General features: G+C 48.6%; 1 protein-coding gene across 12 annotated transcripts in view; it reads right to left on the bottom strand.

The window, feature by feature from the left end:
- The window catches only part of LOC135263955 (ryanodine receptor 1-like), an 88,050-nt gene that overhangs the window by 32,235 nt on the left and 28,920 nt on the right, over positions 1-26,895 (bottom strand). For all 12 annotated transcript variants that reach the window (XM_064352477.1, XM_064352484.1, XM_064352478.1 and 9 more), the window contains 42 exons: positions 26,422-26,551; positions 25,868-26,028; positions 25,603-25,768; positions 25,272-25,358; positions 24,703-24,929; positions 23,749-24,193; positions 22,574-23,194; positions 22,021-22,221; positions 20,743-20,854; positions 20,325-20,468; positions 19,684-19,957; positions 19,126-19,240; positions 18,641-18,773; positions 18,047-18,141; positions 17,564-17,699; positions 17,221-17,407; positions 16,671-16,782; positions 16,100-16,220; positions 15,661-15,830; positions 15,065-15,285; positions 14,246-14,336; positions 13,904-14,044; positions 13,417-13,580; positions 13,123-13,201; positions 12,806-12,895; positions 12,163-12,303; positions 11,864-11,941; positions 11,636-11,711; positions 11,278-11,401; positions 10,962-11,077; positions 9,791-9,858; positions 9,186-9,307; positions 7,886-7,935; positions 6,362-6,422; positions 5,693-5,819; positions 5,429-5,537; positions 5,161-5,242; positions 4,914-5,044; positions 4,316-4,636; positions 3,658-3,898; positions 3,185-3,272; positions 2,959-3,051 (listed from right to left, as the gene is read on the bottom strand). In XM_064352477.1, coding sequence (XP_064208547.1) covers positions 2,959-3,051; positions 3,185-3,272; positions 3,658-3,898; positions 4,316-4,636; positions 4,914-5,044; positions 5,161-5,242; positions 5,429-5,537; positions 5,693-5,819; positions 6,362-6,422; positions 7,886-7,935; positions 9,186-9,307; positions 9,791-9,858; positions 10,962-11,077; positions 11,278-11,401; positions 11,636-11,711; positions 11,864-11,941; positions 12,163-12,303; positions 12,806-12,895; positions 13,123-13,201; positions 13,417-13,580; positions 13,904-14,044; positions 14,246-14,336; positions 15,065-15,285; positions 15,661-15,830; positions 16,100-16,220; positions 16,671-16,782; positions 17,221-17,407; positions 17,564-17,699; positions 18,047-18,141; positions 18,641-18,773; positions 19,126-19,240; positions 19,684-19,957; positions 20,325-20,468; positions 20,743-20,854; positions 22,021-22,221; positions 22,574-23,194; positions 23,749-24,193; positions 24,703-24,929; positions 25,272-25,358; positions 25,603-25,768; positions 25,868-26,028; positions 26,422-26,551 — 6,451 coding nt within the window. The remainder of the gene's footprint in view (positions 1-2,958; positions 3,052-3,184; positions 3,273-3,657; positions 3,899-4,315; positions 4,637-4,913; positions 5,045-5,160; positions 5,243-5,428; positions 5,538-5,692; positions 5,820-6,361; positions 6,423-7,885; positions 7,936-9,185; positions 9,308-9,790; positions 9,859-10,961; positions 11,078-11,277; positions 11,402-11,635; positions 11,712-11,863; positions 11,942-12,162; positions 12,304-12,805; positions 12,896-13,122; positions 13,202-13,416; positions 13,581-13,903; positions 14,045-14,245; positions 14,337-15,064; positions 15,286-15,660; positions 15,831-16,099; positions 16,221-16,670; positions 16,783-17,220; positions 17,408-17,563; positions 17,700-18,046; positions 18,142-18,640; positions 18,774-19,125; positions 19,241-19,683; positions 19,958-20,324; positions 20,469-20,742; positions 20,855-22,020; positions 22,222-22,573; positions 23,195-23,748; positions 24,194-24,702; positions 24,930-25,271; positions 25,359-25,602; positions 25,769-25,867; positions 26,029-26,421; positions 26,552-26,895) is intronic.

Consider the following 26,895-nt stretch of genomic DNA (forward strand, 5'->3'; position numbering starts at 1 on the left):
CTCCTCCACTCTGCCGTCCTGTAGGAGCGAGCGCCCATTACTGTCTGTTATCTACTGTCCCTGTGCCTCCCCTTGGCCTGCGGTGACTGTGTGTGTGTGTGTGTGTGTGCGTGTGTGTGTGTGTGTGTGCGTGTGCAGGCTGTGTGTGTGTGTGCGTGCGTGTGCAGGTGCGTGTGTGTGTGTGTGAGTATACGTGTGTGTGTGTGCGTGTGTGAGTATACGTGTGTGCTTATTACACAAACATACACAGCAGAATAAGGGTGACCATGAGAGAGGAGATAACAGTGGTACCCCACAGTAATGAGCTTCACATGGAACAGGCAAGGAGACACGCCCTGAGAGCGGGGTAGGGGGTAAGGGGGGGGGGGGTGCTGGAAAATTCTGTCTGGGGGAGGTGGGAATGGAGAGAGAGGGTGATCCAACACCTATATCAGAGCTACTCTAATCTGGCGCTACAGCAGCACTGCTGGTGTTCATTCTTCTGTCCAAACTTTTAGAATAAAGATAACATTGCGTTTCCCTGTCAGTTTATAATTTATTCTATTAAAAATCTTTAACACCTTTAATAACAATTAACACATCATTACAATTCAGAGGCTGTGATTATGGTTGGAACTAAAACCAGCACTTGGAGGGGTGGCTGGGGCCAAGCTTTAAACCGCTGCCTTAGAGGACTGTTTTTTATGAAGCTGGTTTAGGAGGAGTCTAAATTTTAGTGAAGGCATTGAATTAATCTATTTGAAGTAAGGTAAGACTATCCTGTGTAAATGATGAGCTCGCGTTTCTCAAAGACTACATTTCCCACAATGCATAACAATGAGGGCACCACTCCCTTTTTACCAACCCCACTCCAATCCACACACATCCACAGGCATCAGGACAAGGGTTAAAGGGGACTGGAAAAAATGGAAGATTGTGGGGTTTTCGGGAGGCCCAGCCTTGAGGTAATTAGACAGGGCAGTTAATGAGCCGGGCATGGAGAGAGGGGATTAAGAGCACCCCCTTGTGGAGGGAGCTATATCGCCAAAAAAAAAAAAACAACAACAAAAAAACCAAAACCAAAACCAAAACTTCAGACCAACCGACTTCCAATGAAGAAAACAAATGAAACAGAAAACAGATAAGGTACACGTACGAAGATTCCCATCAAACGACAACCAACTAAATGCAAACTCGTTAGCGGGATAACGGCACGCGGCCCCATCGGCAGCACTGAGGGTCCCTAAAATGCGCCCTGGTGCCCCCCCTGGAGCCGCGTGCCATGACCCCGCCTCTACTGCAGAGAGTACTTTCATCAAACGCCTCCCGGCCCCTCTCTCACACACTGGGGGGGGCGTGGCCTGTGTATCTGTCCGTCAGTGTGCAGGGAGGTGCGTGAGTCAGCCTAGTGTACCCTTCCACCTGTGTGTGTCTGTAGGTGTCATACGAGATATGCACTGCACAACTTACTCCTTTACAACTGTGCTAGTGTGCGCTTGCTACTGTGTGTGCGTGTGTGTGTGTAACTGAGTGTGTGTGTGTGTGTGTGTAACTGTGCATGTGTGTGTGTGTGTGCGTGTAGACGAGTGTGCCAGTGTGTGTGTAACTGAGTGTGTGTGTGTGTGTGTGTGTAACTAAGCTGTGTGTGTGTAACTAAATATGTGTAAATGTGTGTGTGTGTGTGTGTATCAGAGAGGTGTGTGTGTGTCAGTGTGTGTGTAACTGAGTGTGTGTGTGTGTGTGTGTGTGTGTGTGTGTGTAACAGAGCTGTGTGTACGTGTGTGCCAGTGGGTGTGTAACTGAGCGTGTATAAATGTGTGTGTGTGTGCCAGTGTGTGTGTAAATGAGTGTGTGTGTGTGTGTGCCAGTGTGTGGGAGAGGTTGATGAAAAGCTCTCCAAAATGAGGTGCCATGCGATCAGCACAGCCTTCGTGCAGAAACACAGTCTGACCTCTCCATCCCCGGCCTAGTGACCCAGCGTCGACACGGAAACAGGACAGGGGGACAGCCGGAGAGAGAACACCATTAACACGTCTCCCACACATGGCTGTCCACATGTGCATGAACACACGCACAGGCACACGTACTGTACACGTACACATGCACGCACACACACATACAGTACACACACGCACAGGCACACGCACAGGCACACGTACACATACGTGTACACACACATACATACAGTACGCACACACACACACACACACACACATGCATACACACACGTACACGTCCATATACACACACACACACACACGCACACATACACATACAAGTACACACACACATGCCACGCGCACACACACAAACGGACACACATACAACACGCACACACACACACACGCACACACACGCACACACACGCACGCACACACACACACACACACACCGCTCAGCAGCCCTCATGTGGACAGAAAGCAGATGATAAAGAGCACACACAGGCGAATGATGTATTGAACCCCAGACCGATTCTCAAAAGCACAGATCGATTCTGCCATTCTCGGGTTCTCCCTTTCTACTGCACTGCTGGAAATATTACAAAACACTGTACCTTCTGAAGAGACTGAAAGGGAGGCCTTCTTACTCTCACTCTCTTTATCCTTACTTTCAAAAGAAAGTATGGTAAAAGAATCATTTCAGTGATACCTGTTTTAATCACTCCATTGGTGTTTCTTTGCAGGAAGTGATGTCATAGCAATACAGTTCACATAGAACAGTGCCTTAAATAGAACTGTAAACCCATTTGAGCTCATTTCAAAGTTGCTTCATGAAGCTCAGGGAAGTCAAAAGCCTTGATAAATTAACCTATGATAAAGCCCAGAACTGTAAATGTACTGTAATGCCCAACAACGATATTAGGTTAGTTGAGCACAGAGCTGTGCAGATCAGACTAGCTCAAACGATCCAAATAACTCCGCCCTGTCCAGTGCAGAGCAATACGATGGGCCGATCGGGTTCAGACCGGTTTGGGCTCACCTTGCTCATCTTGCTCTTGCTGTCGGCGGTGAGGAAGGACATGTTGTTGATCTCATTCATCACCACAAAGTTCTGCTCCTCCCGTTTGAAGTTCTGCAGGCAGACGGAAGAAGGTGGAGAGGTAGAGAGAAGGAGGGAGAGAGGGGTGAGAAAGAGGGCTGGGGGTGAGCTGATGAGAAGGGGGGTGATGTAACAGAGGGTTGGGGAGGAAGGGAGGCATACTCACGTGAGATTTGGACCAGAAGATGAAGACCTCCCCCACCATGCGGAAAAGTTCCTCGGCATCAGGATCTGGACAGGTGAGCCACCGGGCCCTGAGCCAAGGGCAGGGAGAGAACCAGGTTACACACAACCCCTCTGAGGACACCTCAGCACAAAGAGTGACAGGAGACTACAGGTCACTGATCTAAACACCCCAAACTGATCATAAGTGCCTTGGATTATCTTTAACAGTACAAACTACTTTAACCCTTTAAGGAGTAAGGTATCACAAATGTGTAATTAGAATGTTCTGAACTGAACATTCCATTGCTGACATAACAATCACTACTGGTAATGAAGTTCTAGAACACTGCTTTAGAATTTTGAAAAAACTTTCCAAAAAACCTACTCTTCAAAGGGTTATCAAGGAAGGGGGGAAATGGGCCTGAAGCATTGTGGGAGCAATGATGGATTGACTTAACTGAAGGACGTCTGTACCTGTTGTTGTCCACGTAGCGGATGAGCAGGGGGTAGAGGGCGTAGAGGTCGCGGCAGAGCACGGCGAACTCGTCGCGGATGGTGCCCTCCTCCTCGTCGCCCTCCGACTTGCCCTCCATGCGCAGGTGCTCCTCCTCGGCCACCACCTTGCCCGTGCGCTTCTTCAGCTTCTCCATGGTGGGGATGAAGTGCGACTTGAGCATCTCGGGCTTGGCCCGGCTCACGATGGGCTGGGAGAACACTGCAGGGGAGAGAAGGGGAAGAGGGGGGGGAGAGGGAGAGAGAGAGAGAGAGAGAGGGAGACAGAGAGGGGGGAGAAGGGGAGAGAGAAGACATGGACAGAGAGGGGGGGAAGGGAGAGAGAGAGAAAGAAAGAGAGACAGAACAGAGAGAGAGTGAGTGAACATAAATGTCACATACAGAAAAGTACATATACCTTTTGTATAACACAGAAATGAATGCTGAGGTGTATGTGCACTTGTTACTGCACACATTTTTTAAATCTGAGGACTACAATATACAAAAGGGGCAACATAGTGTCAAAATATGGCCCCGAAGCAAAGACAGGAAACCGGAAGTGAAGTACAGAGTGGGGGGAGGGGGGGTGACAGAGATATAAAACAGAATTGTACTGTCAAAATCAACCCCCCCATCTCACCGGCCAGCCTCTTCATCCAGGAGGCCTCGTCGATGCCCAGGTTGTTGACCACGATCTTCATGATGCTGCCCAGCAGCTGGTTGAGGTGCTCGGAGGTGACCTCGGTGCAGAGCTTGCCCTCCTGCTCGGGGTGGTTCTCCACCCCCCTCTCCCACCAGCGGGGCAGGTAGTTGCACAGCATGGGCAGGGTGATCTCGATCACGTGGGGCATCTCCGTGTAGCGGGCGCCCGACTCCGCCAGGTCCCCTATCTCCTTCATCAGGACGTCCAGCTCGGGAATGTCCTGGCACAGCTCCTGCACGTGGCTCGGCAGGCCCAGGACTGGGCGGGGGGGAAGGGGGGGGGGGCGTGGAGAGGGGAGAGGAGGGAAAAGAGGGAGAAGGGAGAATAGAAAGAGAAAGACTGTAAGATAAAGGAAATCCAGCCGCCCTTAATGATAGATAATAATGCAGAATAATCCCATAAGGCCTGGAGAAGAGGAGCACATTTTACTGCTGTACCCCTTCAAAATATTTAAAAGCCATTTGTGTTGGTTCATGTGAAGAGACACAGAGTGCGAGAGAGACAGAGATAAAGAGGGTGAAAGACAGAGACTCACTGGCTCTCTCTCTGGGGGTCTTGGTGGTGTACACGGAGAAGGCGTTGTACTCGTTGAGGTGGGGCTCCAGGAAGGCCACCGGCATGGCAGCAGCCAGGTGAGCCAGACACTCCCCCAGAGCTGGTCTCTGTCTGCAGCCGTGAGACAATCACACTGACACGGGTACACTGAGCGACCCATACACACGCGCAAACACACACACACTATACAGACACACACACACACACACACAGTAACACTAACTCACCGATCCACATGGGGGTTCTTCACAGTGCCCAAAGAGTAGATGCTACACATGATGCGGTAGCATGACATCTGCACGTCATCCACTGCACGACGGAAGCAAACACTACATTACCCAGGAGCCACTTCAGAGCTAATAACGTCACAAACAGGCATTTTCAGGTGTTATATTCTAACAGCTGTCTTCTCCGGAAAGGAATGACCCGTTTCCTGTGGATGAACGCCCTCCCCTTTACCCACATTGGTCCAACGCCATTAGGGCGGAGACTTACGGATGACATCATCCCCAAACTGGTGCTGAGCGACGTGATCGAACAGGGAGGTGAGCACAGGAAGCAGGGCGATGGTGGTGTAGTTAATATTCTGAGACACACCCTTCACCTGCACACCAACACAGACACACCAAACATCAAACACAAATATGACAACAGTAATAGTAGTTGTCATAGTAGCAGTAGTCAGAAGAAGAGGAAGAAGAAGAATAAGAAATGGAAGAAGAGGAGTAGGAAGAAGATGAAGAAGAAGATGTTGCTGACCTGGGTGCGGTTGGACACCTTGCCCAGTTTGAGGTTCTCCACCATCTTCTCTATGTCATCAGCGGCACTCTCAAAAAACGAGCGCAGTCCTGCCTTCACAATCTCAGGGCCCGACTTCATCACTGTCCTGAGGGAGAGAGAGAGTGAATAAGAGGGGGAGAGAGAGAGAGAGAGGGAGAGGGAGAGAGGTAGAGGTAGAGAGGAAGAGAGAGGAAAAGGAGTGGGGCACAAAGGGAAAGTAGAAGATAAAAGAAAGTGGAAGGAGATACATATGGAACATATGGAGTAAGAGAGAAATAAAATGAACAGGAAGATAGAAGGGGAGAAAGAAAGAAGGGAGGAGAGAGGACGGCAGGCATGTTCTTTGTAGAATAAAGTGTAATAAATTATCAGCGAAGGCCTGTAAAAGACTTCCAATTATGCATTTCCATTACCGTGAAGGAAAATGTAATTATTACTTTTCTACAATTAATTTTCCATGTCCTCGCAATTCACAAATGCATAAAACAATTGTGCATTTATGAAGAACTGTACAGAAGACAGCCGCAAAGTTTTGTGTGCGTGTCTGTATGTATGTGTGTGTGCAAAGTGTGTGTCTGCGTGTGTACATGTGTGCGTGTCTGCATGTTTGTATGTGTGTGTGCGTGTGTGTGTGTGCGTGTGTAGTACCTGGCATCCAGTGACCGGGCCAGAATGTGCAGACAGTTGACAACAGCGGCAGCGTCCGTACCTGCGCACAAGGCAGCACGGTTACCATGGCAACAGCAACTTCCTGACAGACATGGGGCCCGAAATAGACTCACCTCCACTTCACATCAAGACCAGAGGCCACACCGGCACACTGTCGCCTACTGAGCTCAGTCTGAAAGTTAAAGGTCGCTACGCTGTTTTTCTTCATCATGTTTGCTGAGTGAAAGGTCATTAACCGATGGTGGCAGCTGCACAACCGAATCAAAATGGAGTAGGGTTGACTGCAGGTAAATTCATACCTGGACTAATACGAGAGGCCGATTCTGCACTGTAATATCCAGGACATTGACTTATGTAGCACTGAGCATTCATAAGAAGAAGAAACAGAAGGGAGAGGGAACTCTGCAAACGAAGTCATCAGCGTTTGTTATCGATTCTCGCGGCGGGGGGATTAATAATGAGAGCGGGGGGGGGGGGGGCAGGCAGCGGGAATGCAGGGTAACAGACGGAGCCTCAAGCGTGCCAGGGCGCACAGCCAGCGGGCGCATCACAGCATCTCCTGCCAGATCGAGCACGGAGAGGAGAATCCATGAGACCAATCAAACGAGCGCACGTAGGCTACAGCAAACAGTATTCTAATTACATTCAGCCTCCTGAGTCTGAACGATGTCAGCATAAAATCTCTGCGTTACATCAAGGAGGGAGTCTCCAAATTACATATACGTATACATATATACATACACATATACATATATATGAAATTAAATATACAGAGAGCTCAATAATGTTGGGGACAAAGGCTTTTTTTTAATTCTTGATTTGGCTCGGTATGCCACAATTTTAGATATGTAATCAAACTACTGATGTGGTTAAAATGCACATTCTCCACTTTTTTTAAAGGGTATTGTTATACACTTTGGTTTCACCATGTATAAATCACGGCACTTTTCTGTTCTATTTTTTTATTTGTTCTATTGTTTTGCCAATCTGAATAGAAGCATAGCTAGCTTGGTTATTAGATGCCGGGGCTATTTTGGGGTTTTCTCTAATTGTGGTCATGAGACTGTTTCTGTCTCTCTAAGGGCTGATTCCACTCCCAGCAACAGGGCTGTCCCCCTGGGGAGGGACTAAAATTGAGCCTGGAGACAGCTCAAACACACACACTGGGAGAGCAGCAAAGCCAAGCACTGCAGAGCACTCAGAGATAGAGGGGGGAGAGAGATGGAGAAATAGAGAGAGAAAAAAAGGGGGGATAGGGTGAGAGAAAGGGAAGAGAGAGTGTGAGAGAAAGGGGAGAGAGAGAGTAAGAGAAAGGGGAGAGAAAGGAAAAGAAGGATGAGGTAGAGTGAGTCACAAATTTAAAAAAAGAAATGAAAGGTAGATAAGACAGGGAGATAAAGAAAAATAACATGGAGAGAATGGAGACAGGACTGTTCAGCCAAAGGGGCAGAAAGGCAGGGGAGGGGCCGGTAGAATCAGCAGAACTCCATGCAGGCTTCTTACCAAAGAGAGAAACTCTGTGTCTCACCAGAGCTGCCATTTTACAGAAGATACTACAGCAGGAAAAGAGGAAGAGAAAGAAAAAAAAAAGAACAGGAGAAAAAAGAGGGAGGAAAAGAAGGGGGAAAGAAAGGTTGACACAAAAGGAGAGAAGGAATTTACAGAACAAGTCCCCAAAAAAGAGATAAAAGAAACTGAGGGGGGGGTTGGAAACAGGAAGTGAAGACACAGAGGAAGAGTGAGAGACAGACTTTTTAAACGGAGTTGTGTCATGACGATATCCATCGTTTCTTTCCACCATAGTAAGAGAGCGCATATTGGTAAAGACATTACAAAATGGCCTCTACTCCATCAACATAACTCTGAGCATAAACGTGAGCATGTGAACATACCTTAACACAATGTACTGCATGTAAATTGGACAGGAGGCAGTCTGTATGTGATGTCACCCCAGGCCTGAAGTGCATAAGCCTAAAATGACTAAGAAACTGACAGCCATTCATTACCTTGCCTTCTTACAAGAGGAATGACAATTTCCCCCTCTGGGAATGTTTGTACTTTCTGTAGATATTTCCTAACAGCCAATGGCAGGTTTACGGCACCTTCCACAGCTCAGAAAGATTTAGAGGGATTTAGACACGCCTTCCCCGGGACCATCGATCTTCCAAAGCGTGCTGTAAGCATTGTAAATGCATTATGTGGGTCCTCCTGGGTGGTAAGCCCAGCTGTAGCAGTGGGTTTTGCTGCAGTGACACACCCCCATTCTGGCTGTACCAGCCCCAGCTGTGGGCAGGGGTCCACAGAAGCTGTGTTGTGGGTGGGTGGGCGAGAGAGGGAGGGTTCCAGCCTGCAGAGCCTCTCTCTCCCCCAACATGATGTTAGACCTACAAGCTGCCAGCGACAGCTGACTAGGGCAACCACTGCACAGCTCAGCTACAGGACGGCAGCCGGCAGCGTTCATTCTGGCGGACACAGGTGCTTGTCTCTGCTCTGCCAAATAGTTGATCGTGGAACTCGATGTGTGTGTGTGTGTGCGTGCGTGTGTGTGCGCATACGCATGCATGCAGACACAAGTGCATGTGCACGTGTTTTATACACTGCTGTTGAACATGCATCGGCTGCAGGTGGTGTGTGTGTGTGTGTGTGTGTGCACTCATGTATGCATGCACACACAAGTGCACATGTTCGTGCTGAGTGTGCATGAGTGCGTGTGTGTGTGTGTGTGTGTGTGTGCATGTGCTTACATTAAGTGTGCACGAGCGCGCGTGTGCACCTGAGTGCGCGCGAGCAGCACGGGACTGACCTGGCGATCATCTCCTTCTCCTTGTTGGAGGACAGCCCGCCGCTGCCCAGCATCTTGGCGGGCGTGGAGAGGAAGTAGAGGCAGTGGTTCTTAAAGTACTGGTTAATCAGCGGCAGCAGGATCTGAGGCACAGACCACACCGTCGTCAGTACATCCACCGACCCAGCAGGCAGACCTGGCTCAAAGCATCATCTGACCTGCTTTAAACCCTCCTGACACCAGAAAACAGTCCTGCAGGTTACCAGCAATTTAAAAGAAGCGGCTGTTTTTTTATCAGGATTCTCCTCTCGTGTTATTGAATGTTTGTGGTCATAAAACAAAAAAAGATACAAGCCAAGATAAAATACAAAAGGCGAGAAAATAAAATAAAAATCTTTAATAGTGTAATTAAAAAAGTGCCAAAAAGAAAGGTGCAAGCACTTTGGTTAAGAAACCACCTTCAGTGCTCCGAGCTGTGATGTTGTTTTTAATGGTTGACTACATGTTTTGCTTCTCAGGCACAAGCAGAAGTTTTTTTGCAAGTTTTGCAGGCTTCTAAAGAATCAAACCGCATCAGAAACGCATCTGATCCTGGTCTGACAGCGTGTCGGTCCCGCCCCTCTCACCTTGGCAAAGAACTTGATCTCCTGCTCGTGTGGCGACTTCTCCACCCGCCCACTGCTGACCACAGCCTCTGCACAGGCACAACGCACCTGTGAGTAAAGTCTCATTCACACAGCCTCTACACAGGCACAGTGCACCTGTGAGTAAGGTCTCATTCACACAGCCTCTACACAGGCAGAACGCACCTGTGAGTGAGGTCTCATTCACACAGCCTCTACACAGGCACAACGCACCTGTGAGTGAGGTCTCATTCACACAGCCTCTACACAGGCACAACGCACCTGTGAGTGAGGTCTTATTCACACAGAGTCCATCCATTCGTCCAAACATCGATTATCTAACCTGCTTATTCCCGGTCTGGGTCGTGGGTGGCTGGAGCCTATCCCAGCATGCATTGGGTGCACTCCAAAAAATTAATTGTTGGATTTACTTAATAAAATTATGAACAGTGGCTGCACGAAATATTATTTAGTATATGGAACTTAATATAATAATAATACTGCGTGCAACCATGGTCCATAATTTTATTATGTAAATCCAGCAATTCATTTTTATTTTTTGAGTGTGAGAGGCCTGGACAGGTCTCTCAATCCTTCATGCAGACTCCTATATGCACGCTCACATAATCACTCAGGCTTACTACAGCTTTACCCATAGCCTCATACTCACACAATCTCAGTTAATATTATGTAATCATACGGTTTCATTCCTATGATTTCAGTTATATTCTCATATTGTTTTAGTTCTATAATGACTTGGCAAATTTGTGTGATAAATTTGGCCTTTTTATAGGACGTATTGCTAAAATCCCACAGTTCTCATTTTTAATTTAAACCTGATTTATGTTTTTTTCCCCACCAGACCTGTATTTTTATAGTGTCATTTTGTGTTTCCTGTTATGTAGGGGTATTTCTTCCCATCTTGTCTCTTGGCCTGGTCAAGAATATGTTCTCAATAAGATACCTAGTTAAATAATGGTAAATATTAAATAATAATATGGCCTTGCATTGTCACTGATGGGGTGTACTTCAAATGCACTGTACTGTAGCTAGTAATATTATTCAATATTTTGTACGATTTTAACTGTACTGCGCTTCTGTTCCTAAACCTCTACTCTTCATCTCTCTGTTAACTGATCAATTTTAATGTCCACCCTCCTCTTCCTCGCAGTACCCAGATGGGCGATGAACTCCTGGGCGATGTCCATCCACTTGAGCAGCTTCTGCAGGAAGCCGTAGGCGAAACGCTTCTCTATGGAAGACGTGTCCAGCTCCATGTCCTTCAGCCCTCTGAGAGACGGGGGGAGGGAGAGAGAGGGGGAGGCGGAGGAAAAAAAACAGGCCGCGTGACAGTGAGTCAGCGTTTCTGATCCAGGCATCTTTCACCGCCACAACTGTAAAGCGTAAACAGTACGGTCTGAGGGCGCTCTGTCACGTCAATCGTGAGCGGCGAGCCGCGAGCAAGGCGGAGCGTGAGGTTTGAGTGACACCTGGTGACGGCGTAGCCGTGGAGCTGCAGGAATTTGAGCAGCTCGTGGGACTTCTCTCGGTCCCGGGCCTTCTCTTTAGCCGTCAGGGTGTCGTATGGCACCAGCAGCGGATGGGTACCGCCCCCTGCAGGCAGGCATGCGCCGGTTACTCACTGGAGCACTCGTTCTCTCTCTAATGCACACACGCAAACGTGCACACACACACCACACACACACACACACAACAAACACATACTCTCACACACAACAAACACATACTCACACACACACATACACACACACGCACATGCACACACACGCAAACACACACACACGCACATGCACACACACACGCACACACATACACACAGACGCCCACCTTTAGACTGCAGCTCCATCTTCTTCTTCCTGCCCCAGGTATTGTGGTAATTCTCAGCCAACTGCTCGCCCATGGCCTGAGGGAGCGACGGAGAGAGAGAGAGAGGGAGGGAGGGAGGGAGGGGGGGAGGGGGGAGGGAGAGAGCCATGGAGAAGCACAAAGAGATAAAGCTTCAGTCCTGACATCATACATTAGCGCTGTGCTAGCCTTCCTCAATCAGTCCGTTACCTGCAGCTCTCGGGACAGAGACATGCCAGAGATGTCAATGGGCTGCGGGCTGTAGCCGTGGCTGGGGTCATAGGTCGCCTGCAATGCCGAAACACAAAGGATATCATTAACTTCAGCAATACCTCCTAGAGATGCTCATAGCTAAGGATTACAGGCAATTCAAACTGTATTAGTTTAATAAAAAACCTGTTAAAAAGTAGATAATAATGACAGTCATGCTGCCCCCCAGGTTCTGGCAGGCTGGCACATACTGTGCTTGGCAGTATCTCAGCGTTTAATAACCACCCTTTCAGCTGTACCTGCGCTGTCTGTGATATCTTGCGGGTCTTCTTCTTCTCCGTCTTATCCTCCTCTCCATCCCTGGCCTTGTCCAGGGTCCACTCCCACGCTATCATGGCCTTGATGGACTCTTTGATGGGCCAGCGGTAGATCTCTTTGTCCTAAAGGACAGATGGCGGGATACTGAGTGGCCAAGCTGCACGGTAGCTAATGTTTTTACTAAGGCCTTTAAGCACGTGAAAAGCCTTTTAGCACACATAAACCAGTAACACAACCAGTGATTGGTCCAAAACAAATACCACGACCAATCATTGGTCATGTTATTGGTTTTGTATGTGCTAAAAGGTTTTGCTCGTACTAAAGGACTTATTAATCCCGCCCTTAGTCTTTTCAGGAGCATGTCTGCAAACCATATGAGTAATAGCAAATATCACTAATTTCTGAAAAAAAATTGTAATTCATGATTCAAATTAAGCAATCAACACACTGCGGTACCTTTATCATCTGAGTTGATCATTCAGTTACTGCAGGGGTGATCGTATCTTACAGTATCTTTTATAGACTCGCAGGTTACAGGTTGCCCATGTCACATGTTTGGGAGAAACTCATAGCCCCACGTTTAAGTGTGTGAGTGTGCGCACCACAGGCAGATACTGCCCTAACCTTCTCAGAGAAAGTCTTGTATGGCCTGAGCATGGGGTGGGTCTTGGCGTTTTCATCCAGCACCTCTCCATAGGTCCAGTTGTTCTGGATCTGGAGGCAGAAAAGGACACAGAGCTAACTGCCAGCTGTAACAATGCTCTGTATCAGTGCTAATTGCTAATCCAATTAATGCCATAAGAGCATCACAGACTAAGTGCCATTATCACATAATGACTCTTTTGTTGTATTTAATAATACAAAATCTGTATTTCATTTCAGTAATCTCTAAGAAGTTAAAATTATAATAGACTGTGAATGACTGCCTGTTCGATACTGACCTTCTCAAAAGCCCACTTGTCGTGCGTGTATTCTGCATACTTGTTGATGAAGCCATCCAGCTTCTCAGGAATGATAGTACTAGAAGAAAACAAGGACTGGTTATTATGCCTGGGTAGATGAGTAAATGATCAGAAACTAATCAGAAAAAAAACACAATTGTCTGTCCTTCCAGCTCCTGACTGCCAAATCTACTCCCTTTTCTTTGTATTTCTACCCACAATTCCCCCAATCTCTTTTTGCTATTCATTCATACATCACTTCCTCCCACCACTGGCACCACCATGTCTTCTCACTTTGTGGTGTCCACGGGCTTGGGGTCGAAGTTTCCCTCGGCGTCGACCGAGGCCTTCTTTTCGGTCTTGGAGGAGTAGCTGGCGTCCACGTAGTCGGGGGCGATGGCCCCCGCGATGGCGCATATGCACGGCATGGCGATCTTAAACAGCTCCGAGTCGAATTTCTGAAAGGGGGTGAGGGCAAAGATGGGACGGCGCGGTTGTTGAGGTCAGAACTGGGTCATATGTAGGCACAGAAATGTTGGGCATGTGTCAGCCTGTGCGACTGGCTTACCATCCGACGTGTCAAATATGTACGGGAAATAATTCAACACAAGTAAAATTTTAAATCCCACCTTCAGATACCTAAGAATTTTTAAATAAATATACTACGTAACCAGTATTTTTAAAAATACATATATAGATAATATTCTGTATATATAGTAATACGCTGGAGTTTTGCTGGTGTTCAAAGGGTTAAATCTTTTCCAATCGTTATTTGACCCACCTTGTGAGCCAGCGACTCGAAGATGCCCCAGAAGAGCTTGCGAGTCAGGTGCAGCTCCTCCTCTGAGGAGATTCCAAAATTGGCCCAGCCGTTGGGGAGGCAGTAGTACTTCCAGCAACGCTCGTAGTGATTGGTCAACAGCTGCAACCAAGGTAATAATGAATGTATAAATCACAGAAACAAAAACACAATGGTGACAATGAATACTGATATCATCAAAATGATACACTGTATATTACACACAGCAACTAACTTAAATGAACCTAATTTTTAAAATCAGGTACTAAATAACCATCGGTAATGGGAATAAGATGTTTATCTTGTGACTGTGTCTCCTGGCACCTTGAGTGGCATCTTGGCATACTCGTTGAGGATGGGCACGTCAAACACCAGCCTCCTCAGCAGGTGCTGGAGCATGGAGGGCCGAAGGTACCTGCGGGACAGGAAACGGGCTGAGCACATCTGACTTAACATGCTTGGACCCTAGGGTTCAGATACTACGATGCACTCCTATTGCTTGCTTAGTATTATGTTGTATGTCTACTTTCCCTTTGCTCTGCAATCTATTCTTGACTGTCAATGCACGTATTGTTTTCATGGCACTTACAGGTTAATCACTGACCCTGCTAATGTTAAATTTTCACTCCTGATGCTGATGCTATTACTTTATAAATCACTATGGATAAGAGCATCTTCTAAATACCAAATTTCATTTGTAACTGTAAATATAACAGAGCTACAGTGCTTATACGCCTTGTGTTGCATTCCTGTGTAGTATCCCTAGATCCCATCATAATACAAAATTTACAACCATAATGAAGTCAGTCAAAATATAGTTCATGATGTATAATGAGTTCATGAGTTATTAATACTTCATGAAGTATTTATAACTGAACCTTATTCTGAAGTGTCTCCCATTGTATTTTGCACTAGCGGACATACATAGAGCCTTCCATTGAATATTCACACTGACTAAAATTTGGTGTGGAAATGAAGATTAGGAAAGAAAGGAAAGGAATCTGGGAGAATGAGGTCAAGCCAAAACAGAGGAGGGGAGAATTCTTCAGTGTGCATGGGAAATAAAAAGACAGTTAATAAAGGTACAGAGAGTGAGCAGGGCGGTGTTAACAGGAGGGGGGCGGAGTCAGCGGTGTGACTGACTTGACCAGGGACATGAGGCACTCCTCGATGACGTCCCGCTGGGCCTTGGTGAGGGAGCGGCCGCGGGACAGGCGGTAGATGGTGTGCAGCATGGAGTCGATCATGATGGCGCGGTGGTCGGTGCCGGCGAACAGCGGGGCGCACTTGGTGATCAGCGGCATCACCGCCGAGCACAGGTAGCGGTTGAGGGCCAGGGCCATCTCTGTGGTGCTGAACGCCGCCTGGTGGAGAAAGAGGGAAATTGCAGGCGTTGTACTGGAACACATCCTCCTACCTGAGGACAGTGGCTGATTTCAGGCCTGGGGAGATGTGGGGGCTGTTGGCACCATGATTGGTTAACTGAAGCCATTTCTTGAATTGGAGGCCACTCTGCCAGAACCTCCCCTAGTGTTAAACACAGGAGAACAACCATGAAATATCTGTGGTGACACAGACAAATGCCTGTGCCATTGAACCAATAAACCGCCAGGACTCAAAGGGAAACAGACAAAGGGCTATTGGAATGAGCCAATAGGAAAGAAGGGCCTGCGACTCATCGTGACACATACAAAGGGCTATTGGGATGAGCCAATAGGAAGGAAGGGCCAGGGACTCACCGTGTCGAGCGAGGCGGCTGCCCTCATGTCCGGCAGGAAGCCCACCTCCAGCACGTGCAGGAGGAAGTCCTGGTTATCGATGCCATACACACGGTCCAGGAACAGCACCATGGGAGCCTTGTGGTCCGGAACGAAGCTGGCCGACATCTTTGGCTCGATGATGCTGCCATCTGCACGAAGAGAGAGAGAGAGAGAGAGAAAGAGAGAAAGACGGGCCACAAGTAAAACACAGAGCTGAGTAATGAGCGCCTTAACATAACCTGAACATCAGTAATAAGCAGACTTTTTGCACTAATGAAATCTACTCAGACCACATTGCCTCATTATTTTCCTATTAGAAGATATTCCTCAAGTTCAGTATATAATGACAGAAGGACGATGCAGACAATAAAGAAACACTTGCAATATTTAGCTTTGCATTTGCTTCCCCGTGTCTCACCTTTCCCGAAGGTGGGGATCTGGACGGGCAGGCTGATCACCCCCACCAGGTCCTCGATGGGCACCAGGGACCTCAAAATGGCCCTGATTCTCAGAGCCTCACCCTTGCCAGCCTGGATCAACTGTAGAGAGGAGGCAGGGAGACAACAGGAATGGCATCATATACCGTACATATCTTCTTAGTTCAGCTGGCAAACACAGCTTATATTTTTACATACTTTTTTAATTTTACACCTGTTAACGTAGCTGGTTAAATACCTTGCTGAAGGTTACCGTGACAGTGCTCCACCTCTGAGTTCCGTGCCCAGTTCCCAACCTACTATACTACACTGCCGATGTCATTATACTTTGCTGCTGACATCTTTCCTCACCTCAGCATTCCCACTAACGACTGAGTGAATGGTCTTGTCTGAATCACGTTATTTGCCGACTATTAAGTATACAAGTGGTATGCAACTTGTATATACTCAATAGTAGGCAAGTGAGCTGTTTCAGCCATGGCCTATCTATCTCAATATGCCCATTGGAGATATCAGCAGATCAGTTTGGACCAAAGGGGACCAGGAACTCACGTGCATCTCAGGGGCACAACGGCCCAACAGATCAATGAGGGCAGAGTAGAAGGACATGATGGCGTTCCCAAGATGCACCCTGTTGTCCTCCTGCTGCTCCTCCCCTCCAAACCTGCCAGCAAGTCACAAGAGAAAGAAATATGTGCATGAGCAAAGGGAGGTCAAAGGTCAAGTGCTTAACAATGTTTACTCTGCAATGCTCAGAAGCACAGCTCATTCCTAAGCTCTCTGTCAGACCTGGGTAAAATGCATACATTATTTGTTTTGGATTCAAATACTTTTCTAACCTTTACTGATCTTGTCTGGTGTATTGGAACCAGTGAAATACTCTCAGAAAGTGCAAACCCTGCCTTCTGGTCATATTGGCAGGCTCAGTTACACCAGGCAAGATCAACAGAGCACAGAAAAGTATCTGAATCCAAAACAAATATGTATTTGACCCAGGTCCACTCTCTGCTTCCTCATTAATGCCAGGCCCTGTTAGCGAATTAACTCCCGCCACCTGTTCCGCTCTCTTCTCCAACCCCTCCTGTCAGTGGCTCTTTCTTACATGGGGAAGCGTCGGTCCTTCTTGACCGTGGGCCCGTCCCGGGCGGGGTCCTCGGAGATTTTGATGGCCTCCTCGATGGCGGCGAGCAGCCCGTTGCCCCCCTCCCCCCTCAGGGCGGGGCCGAAGCACTCGGGCCGGCGGATGAGCAGACGCACCACCACGTTGGCGTTCTCCTCCACGCTCTCTCCTGGACAGGGGGATGGGGTGGGTGGGTGGGGGGGGGGGACGAACCAGAGGGGACACCAGGGTTATTAACCTTGACCACTCGGCTGATCGTGAAGGAACTGTAATTGAGCGGATCTGATGGGGTGCCCTGGGAAGGATTTCGGAAGCGCACACTCACCGTTGACGAACACGGCGAAGCGGAGGAAGTCCAGGTAGCGCTCTCCGCCGCACGGGTTCCAGCCGATGTCCGGGTAGCCCTTGGACAGCAGCATCGGACAGCTCTGCAGCCCACAGCCAGCCAGGTACTTCACCACCTGGGAGAGGGAGAGGGAACGACAGCATATCCAATATATAATAATATATCCAATTACATAGTATGTGATTAATGCAATAACCTGCAATCATCACTTAGTATACCATATTTGTTGCTTATTTATTTATTTATTTACAAATGCTTATTATTATTATATATTGTATTGCTTTTGCAACATGCCAATAAAGCCATTTAAACCTGAACTTCAACTTGAGAGACAGGGAGAGAGAGAGAGAGAGAGAGAGAGAGAGAGAGAGAGAGAGAGAGTAATAATAGGATGAGCTGTGCAGTTTCCTGTCTCTGATGTCACATGACCGCAGTGTGTGTAGGGAGGGGGGTGTGTCTGACCTTCTCCAGGTCCTGCTCCTGCAGCGCCAGGGCCAGCTCGTTGTTATCAATGCAGGACGCCGCCGCCACGTCCAGAGGGGTGGAGCCTCGCATCCCTAAATGACATCATTAATTCAGCCAGTCATGGGGCTCATGTTGGGCACTGCCAGGACTACTGTGGTCATGTAACACAGCACTGTTGGGCTAAACCAGGGGTGCCCAATCATGTGCCATGGAGGGCCGAGAGTATGCAGGTTTTCATGCCAACCAATCACTCCACCAGAAGAGTTCAGTAATTAACACACTATCAACCGGAAAGAAGGCAACTAATCAGTGAAATCAGCAGGTGTAGCGATTGGTTGGAAAGAAAATTTGCATACTCTTGGCCAAAGATGGTCGAGAGATGCCAACCAATCACTACACCTGCTGAGTTCACTAATTAACACACCTTCAACTGGAAAGTAGGCAACTAATTAGTGAAATCAACAGGTGTAGTGATTGGTTGGAACAAAAATCTGCATACCCTTGGTCCTCCATGGCGCACGATTGGTCTAAACCTCACAGCGCTGCTGAAGATAATGATAACGCAGATCGTTGTGCGACCCGCTCCCTCACCCAGGCCGATGCCGCTGTTCTGGAGCAGGTAGCTGAGGTGGTCGAACATGGAGCGCTGGTTCTGCCGGCTGATCCGGCAGAAGTAGCACAGGAAGCGGCAGCAGTTGGTCACCATCCGCGGGAACCGGATCTCCTGCAGAGAGGAAGAGGAGAGAGAGACGGGCAGAGGAACAGACAGCTTGTTATTGTGATTATCCTCAAACGTGCACCTTTACTTATGGCAAATGTAACAGCAAATTTAAACCACAGAATAATAATATGCTGCTGTCTTTTAAAAAAAAATCACAAAATCTGTCCATTGTAATTCCTTATTTAAAGTTGATTGTGGTTGATCTTTGTATGCAGTTCTTTTATTTTTGGTTCATTACTTTCTAATCACAGTAAAGTTACTTTTATTATTCTTACAGTTGTTCTGACATCTACAATGAACCGAAAATCTAAAAGGGCAAAAAGAAATAAAACAAATAAAAAATAAAATAAATTACCTTAGAATCTCCACCGCCCAGCACGTTGACCATGACCTCCATGACAGTCTCGTGCATGCCGAGAGCACGCATCAGGTTAGGGTGCTGGTAGAACACCCGGTTACTCATGATGTTCCTGAGAGGGACGGAGGTTTGGTTGAGATTTAAAGGAAAAACCCGCTCAAATTAAAAAAAAAAAAAAAAAGATCATTTTTTACTATCTGAAGATGGTAATTCAAATGATCAGAGCACAAAACAAGTAATACCCTGCATTATAAGAGAGCTGCTCCTATGCTTATGACAAAGTATGAACACCACTCTGTGTAATGCCAAAAGTACACATAACTTTAAATTCATACTCCATATATAATTTCAAAATTAATCTATACATGTGTAGGTATTTTAATTCTGTCATTGTAAAAATGGTCATTGCTTTTGGTCTTGCTGAAACAGGTCAGGAATCTGCGGTAAACGTGGGCCCTGGGATAAATTTAAGATATGCCTGAGTGTCTTCAAACGTTCCTGGCACTGAAGTGGACCTCCCCCCTCCCCCCCCCCCCCCCCCCCTCGGGTACTGACCCGATGCTCTGGATCATCAGCCTCTCCTCCTCGGGGCCCATCTGCACGATGAGCAGGGAGCGGATCTGGCTCAGGCACTCGAGCAGGTCCATGGTGTCCTGCACGGACACGGCGTTGATGGTGTAGGCCTTGGGCAGCGCCCGGATCAGCTCGCCCAGCCCGTCGTACTGCCGGTGCAGCAGGCTGAACATGAGCCGCACCAGCTCCGGGTTCTGGATGAACGACTCCTGGGCCCAGTGGATCATGGTGTGGGAGATGAGCTCCTGGAGGGTGCCTGGGGGGGGCAGAGCAAGCTTTGATATCAGATAGAGAGTTTCTAAAGAGTGAGGTGATGCTTTGACAGAAAGTGCTTGGCCCTTTGACGTTAGTGTGCCTGAGGCTATCAAAACTTTGTTCAGGGGGTCTGATGCATTTCAATGCACCTTTCTCACAGTAGAGAAAAATTTGAAAGAGAACATATAGGCAAACTAAGAAAGTACAGACCTCATAACAACTGCATTTTACTGCCCTTCAAATTTAACCAACAAATTATGTTTTTTTTATTCAATAATGATATGATGAATAGCAACACGTGACCATGGTAGTGCTTTGTCTCATTGGTGTGTCTGAATGAAGGAGGACAGAAGACTGCAGGCTCTCACTGGGTTTGGGCTCTTCCGCAGGCTCTGGCTCCTCCTCCACCTTCTTCCTACGGAAGCTCCTGACCTTGTCCACCAGGCTGAGGAGCCGCCCGCGCAGGGACGTGTCCACCTCCGCCTCTTCCTCCTCCTCCTCAATGTGCACGCCTGGACCGGTGAGAGAGGAAGAGGGAGAACGAGGACATTCAGTGCCCCCCGTTAGAATGTTCTTGCCCGAATATTCTGATGCTGATGTAACAATCACTACTGGTTATTGAAATTTCAATGGAGTTCTAGAACACTGATGTAGAATGCTGGAACAACATTCCATAAAGCCTAAAACAGAATGAAATGTTAGTCTTTCAATCTCTGCAGGAGTAATTTCAGCCACACCCAGACCCTGGGTTAGCACGTGTGATGTAGCAGGAGAACCCAGACTGACCGCAGTGCGCCAGCAGGTCGTTGTGAAACGCCTGCAGAGCCTCTCGAACCTCCTCAGGGACGGGGCTGTCCTCCTCGTCCATGAAGTGCTTGAAGTTCAGGAGCATGTTGATCTGTTCTCACACACACACACACACACACACGTGCACAAGGGGTTGCAGCTTGATAAAATCAGCACATTGACTGGGGTCAATTTCATTTCAGCTGACGCGATTCAGCACATTTTCAATTACTGAATTTAACTTAATTTCTGGCGGAACGGAATTGAATAGAAATGGAAATAACCGGAGCTCCAGTGCGGATGCATCGCTGTCCTTCCTTTAAAGCCCAAGACGAGCCGTGGCAAAGATGGCCGCTTCGTCCTTGCCTCTCACTTCATTCTGTACTACGGTCCCCTCCGCTGTACTTAAGCAATACGGCATGAGAGACAGTGCTGGATCGTGGATACAGTCACGGCTACAGGTCTGTTGCTATCGTGATAGTTAGCGGGTATCACGATACAGCGCAGCCTCGATTGCCATATTCAATCGATCAAACTTTATTTGTATAGCACATTTCATACAGTAAGTGCAACTCAATGCGCTTCACAGAAAGTAATTGCAAAGAATAATTAAAATAATTTTTTTTAAAAGCACTGCTTTTAGAAAACTGCTACAACATATAGAAACAAATAACTGATGACACAGTATAGTTTATTCAGTAATTTAAATTGTTAGCAAGTTTGTGTGTGGAGTGATACTGTTGCAAACAGTTTGTTTTCATGGCTCGCATCCTACAGAGAAATGCGTATGCGCTAGCTGAGTACGCCCTGGCTGAGTACGTAGTGGCTGAGTACACACTGACTGAGTGCGCGCTGGCTGAGTACGCAGTAGCTGAGTATGCGCTGGCTGAGTATGCGCTAGCGCGCTGGCTGAGTACACACTGGCTGAGTACGCGCTGGCTGAGTACGCAGTGGATGAGTACACACTCGCTGAGTACGCGCTGGCTGAGTACGCAGTGGATGAGTACACACTAGCTGAGTACGCGCTGGCTGAGTACACACTAGCTGAGTACCGGCTGGCGAGTACGCAGTGGATGAGTACACACTGCTGGTCGCGCTGGCTGAGTACGCTGTGATGATACCACGGCTGAGTACGCGCTGGCTGATACCATGGATGATACACACTAGCATGAGTACGCTGCTGGCTGAGTCAACTGCTGATAGTGGCTGAGTACACACTAGCTGAGTACGCGCTGGCTGAGTACGCAGTGGATGAGTACGCGCTGGCGGGGTGCGTACCTGCTCCTGTGGGGGCGAGCGGAACTCGCGGGTCTTGCGGGCGGTCTCGGCGGCGCTCATGGTGAACGCCTGCATGAGCTCGTTGTAGCGCATCCTCTGATTGGACTGCACCTCGTTGACGAACTGGTCGGAGAAGGCGATGATGGCCTCCACCCTGTGGCGCAGCTCGCAGTCGCAGAAGTACTGGAGCAGAGTGCACATCTGGAAGGGAGGGTCAGAGGTCAAACGACAGTTTGTTTAAGACCTGCGGCCACCTTTACTCCCAACTGGATTAAATGACTCAAGTTGAGCTTAAAATGTTTGCTGGTATGTTTAAGCTGTGTAATTCTTTAAAAAGATACTTTTTTTACACAATGGGAGTTGTACAGTATTCTACCTACTGTACAACCTGTTTGGTTTCATATTTCTGTAGTGTATTCGAACAAAAACAGCAATAAGTACATACACAGCACTTGAAACTGAATGAGTGCATGTGTGAGAAAGAGAGAGAGACAGAGAGAGAGAGAGAAATAGAGAGAGAGCGAGGGAGAGAGAGAGAGAGGGAGAGACTGACCTGCAGTTTGACAGATTCTGGAAGCTTCATCTGGAGCAGTCCTTCCTCTGGCCCCTCCCTCACTTCTGCCTCCGCCTCGCCCGCCCCCGACTCCCTCTCCTTCTCCTCCGGCGCCTTCTCTCCATCCATTTTCTCTCCAGCACCCTCCTCTTCTCCCTCCTTTACCCCATGTTCCTTCTCCAGCTCCTCCTCCAATTCCAGCTCTTCTTCCTCCTCCTCTTCCTCCTCATCCTCCTCCTCTTCGTCGTCCTGTCCCACTCCCTCATCTTCCACCTCTCCCTCGCTCTCTTCATCCAGCCCTTCCTCCTCTTCCTTCGCTTCCGCGCCCCGCTCCTTCACTTCCTTGGGCTTCTGCTCCTCCTCTCCCTTCCTGGCCCCTCCCCCGGCCCCGCCCTCCTCCGCTGGAGGCTCCGCCTCCGGGCCGAACACGTTGGGCTCGATCATCTTGAGGATGTGCTTGACGTCCTCGTCGCCGAAGACGCCCATGATGAGCAGGGTGCTGATGAGCTTGAGGATGGGGACGAAGTGGAACTCCACGCTGCCCCCTACAGGGTCCCGCATGGCCTGGCCGCCGTCCTCCACCGCCTCCGTCAGCATGTTGAGGGCCTTGGTCTTCATGACCTGGTGGGTGAGAGAGAAACGTAGCAGGAGCGATGAGTAGCAGTGGTGTAACGACACTGGTGCATCCCCGTTTCCTGTTCCAGTGCATCTGTAAGTATTGACCTCTTATTGGATACAAGGCTGTCACATGATTGAGTACTTCAGCACACAGTTTTGTGCATGTGTATGTACAAGTCACTGGTACATTAACAAGTACACCTACCTAGCTAGCTAACTAGCAGTTGTGAATTACACTAGATACAAAACGTTAGTTATGTAGCTAGCAATTCTGATTTCCATAGCCAAGAGCTTAGCTAGTTAGCAGCCCAAATATAGCTAGCTTCGAGATGATAAAGGCACGTAGAATATGGTTTAATTCATATCACGGAAATGCTGTATTTATCAAATTTTGACGCTCTGAATGCAGTGAACATTCGATTGGGCTTATATATCTAACTGTAGCTATAATGGGGCTCTTAAAGCCTCAATCACACATCACCCACCAGCAGGAGTGTATTACACTAAAAAAGAAATCTCGAAACCCCTCTTTCCCCCCCTCTCTCTCTCTCGGGTACCTCTAAGGGGATGACGGGGCTGAGGGTGTAGACGTCGGGGTTGGTCCCCACGAAGCTGACGGGGGAGAACTGGACTTTGGGGCGCAGGCAGGTGGTGAGCCCCACCCCGGGCAGGGCGTGGGCCTTCTCGGCGTCCGAGTAGAGCATGATGGTGCGGGTGTCGTCGGTCATGGGCACGATGAACTCCTTGTTGGTCATGAGGCGGGCGCGCTTGGCCGACTCCAGGTGCATGCTGATGAGCAGGTCGTAGTAGCCGCTGCGCATGGGGCCGGGCAGGTAGGTGTTCTCGATGGCGTAGAAGAGCTGCGACTCGTCCACGTGGCTGCAGAGCGCGTGCGCCACCCGGTTGTTGCCCAGCGCGCAGACGGCGCAGTAGAGCTTCAGCGTGTGGTAGTGGAACTTGAGCATGTCCAGGCGCTCGGAGAGCTCCAGCACGTCTATGCACCTGCACACGGGGGGAGGGAGGGAGGGAGAGAGACAGAGAGAGGGATAGGGTAGGGAAAGGGGAGAGAAAGGGGGGAGAGAGGGAGGGAGAAAGTGAGAGCAGAGGGTGAGAGAGAGGAGTGAGAGAGAGAGAGTGGGGGGGAAGCCACAGAGACAAAAGAGCGTTTTGCACAAATGCTGTAATTTCGGAAAGCAAGCAGATGAACAGAACTGCATGGACAGCTGCATATGCATTCTGTTTCACGAATCACATTGAGTTCGCTGCAGTGCAGGGTATCATGGCACGTATACCAATCTTCTGGAGGTATTAAGACCTCTACATCACAACGACAACATCAATGTTCTCTTACATTTCATTTCATACAAGATTGATAGTGATCCATTGTCTTATTTTCTTAATTGCCTCTTCACTGTCTTTTCCCATGTTTTACATCTTTTAGTAAGGATTCACACCACTATGAGGTCACACTAAACACTGGGCCACTGGGTCAGAATTTAAGCCGAGCAGACCTGTTCTCCTCGGGGATGTGGAGGGCCATCATGGTGAGCGGCTCGCTGCAGACCACCGACCAGCCGTGCCGCTCGCTCACCCGCACCGTCTCCGGCGACAGGAAGTGGTTGGGCATGCGGCTCCAGATCACCGGGGTCAGCATCTGCACGTCCAGCCGCGGCGGGCACTGCGGCACCGGGTTCTTGCGCTCGCTGCGGAACATGGCCGCCGAGATGGGCATGATGTTCTGGGGAGGGGGTTGGGGGACAAAGAGAGCCACAGGGAGGTACAGGGGTTTGAGTTTAAGCTTTTGCAGAGGTTAAGGTTTATATTTAAGCTAACTCTTAAATAGCCATTTGCAGCTGAATTGCAGCATATAGGCCTAGGTATCTGAGAGAAGATTGGAGACAAAAAGAAAGTCATTTTGGAGGGGAGAGAGACAAGCAAGGGAACGAGGGAGGGATAGTGCAAAATGAAAGAACGAACAAACGTAGAGCAGCAATAAACACAAATTATAATGCAAAAAAGACAGATGGCCGAAAAGTATAAGAGGGACTGATTTCCAGAAACGATTGTGTGAGGTCCTCACCTTGAGTTTGCCCAGCTCCACTGCCAGCACGTTCTGACTGGACGGCTGCACAAACACGGCGGGGAAGAGCTTGGTGTTGGGCTCCACCTGCAACACAGCACCCCAGTGTTACTAGGACACACCCCCCGTGTTACACGGACACACCCCCAGGGTTACATGGACACGCCCCCAGAGTTATATGGACACACCCCTAGAGTTATATGGACACACCCCCAGAGTAATATGGACACGCCCCTAGAGTTACATGGACACACCCCCAGCGTTATACAGACACACCTCCAGCACAGAGACCTCAGGGAAACACCACACCCTGCTCACGCTCCCACATCACCTGGTAGAAAGTGTTGATCTCCTTCCCATTGGCTGTGAAGGTCATGAGGCCGGTGTCGAGGTCCACCAGGCAGCCAATCAGAAGGTCCTCCTGGCTGATGCGGGTCTGCTGGGAGCTGTTGCTGAACTCCCCTCCCCACACCATGTAGCAGTTACTGCGCTTCATACTGCAAGACACAAATAACAGATTCATGGGCTTAGTGTGTGTGTGGATGGGTGTGTGTGCACGCGTGTGTGTGTCTGTGTGTGCGTCCTCCTGTATTTACCTGTCGTGAATGTTGCCCTTGTCGTCGCCCACGGTGACGGTGACATTGCGCACTTTGTTGAGGTCAAAGTGAAGGTCGTACTGGTGGTAGTCAGGGGTGACCCAGCCCACCCACACACCGCTGGGCTCCTGCCCCGCAAAGACCCGTACTGAGTAGTAGTACTGCGGGAAGATGGGAGAAGGGGAGGAGACACAGTCAAGCACTCATCCTGAGTGACAACACTAGAGAGAGGCTATTCCCAGAAACAACACTACAGAAAGACTGTTACCAGTAAACTGGAATACTGCAAGCAAAAATAATCTACCACAAATGACAGATTCGCTGCCTTGCTTCAAGGCCCATTTGAAAAAGTATCATACTGGAAATAACAAAGTGAGAAAAGTATGCTAGTTAGCTGACTAGTTTGCTAGCTTTTCTGCCTTGTTTCCACTTGGTTTTCTGACATTAGGCTTATAGAGTGTTCAACGTTAGTTTTGTCTGAGTGAAGAACCAAACATCGGACGTGGTGAGACGATGAAGTGTTAGACAGAGGAAGGTAAGGTCAAAGGTCACACCGTGGTGGTGTTGAGGATGATGTCCACGTCGTCCCGATCGTCCGGGACGACGTCCTCCATCAGGCGGGGCACCGTGGGAACCACCGGGGGAGGGGCAATGAAGGCCGCCTTCTTGGCCTTGAACAGGAACCTGAAACGTACAGCACAACAGTGTGGGCCCCCTACATTCCCTTCAGTTCTTAAAGTCACAGTATTTATCTTCCAATGGATTTTAATCATTTCGTTGCAATAGAAAGCAATGTCAGGAGCATTTTCATAAAGTATAACATTTTTTTAAATGCTGGTCTAGTACCATTTTAAAATTTTGTACTGGTATATAGCACAGCCCGACATGACACAATATATTTACTCATAGACTCATTATTTACTGCAGTTCAATCCAATGTTTTAATACTAATGATGGTCATGATTTGTTGCACTAATGTTTGGATTTTTGCCTTCTCTCTCCTCAGTGAAAATGACTACATCTTCCAT

This window comes from Anguilla rostrata, chromosome 9 (assembly GCF_018555375.3).
Source record: "Anguilla rostrata isolate EN2019 chromosome 9, ASM1855537v3, whole genome shotgun sequence".
NCBI classification, from domain to species: domain Eukaryota; kingdom Metazoa; phylum Chordata; class Actinopteri; order Anguilliformes; family Anguillidae; genus Anguilla; species Anguilla rostrata.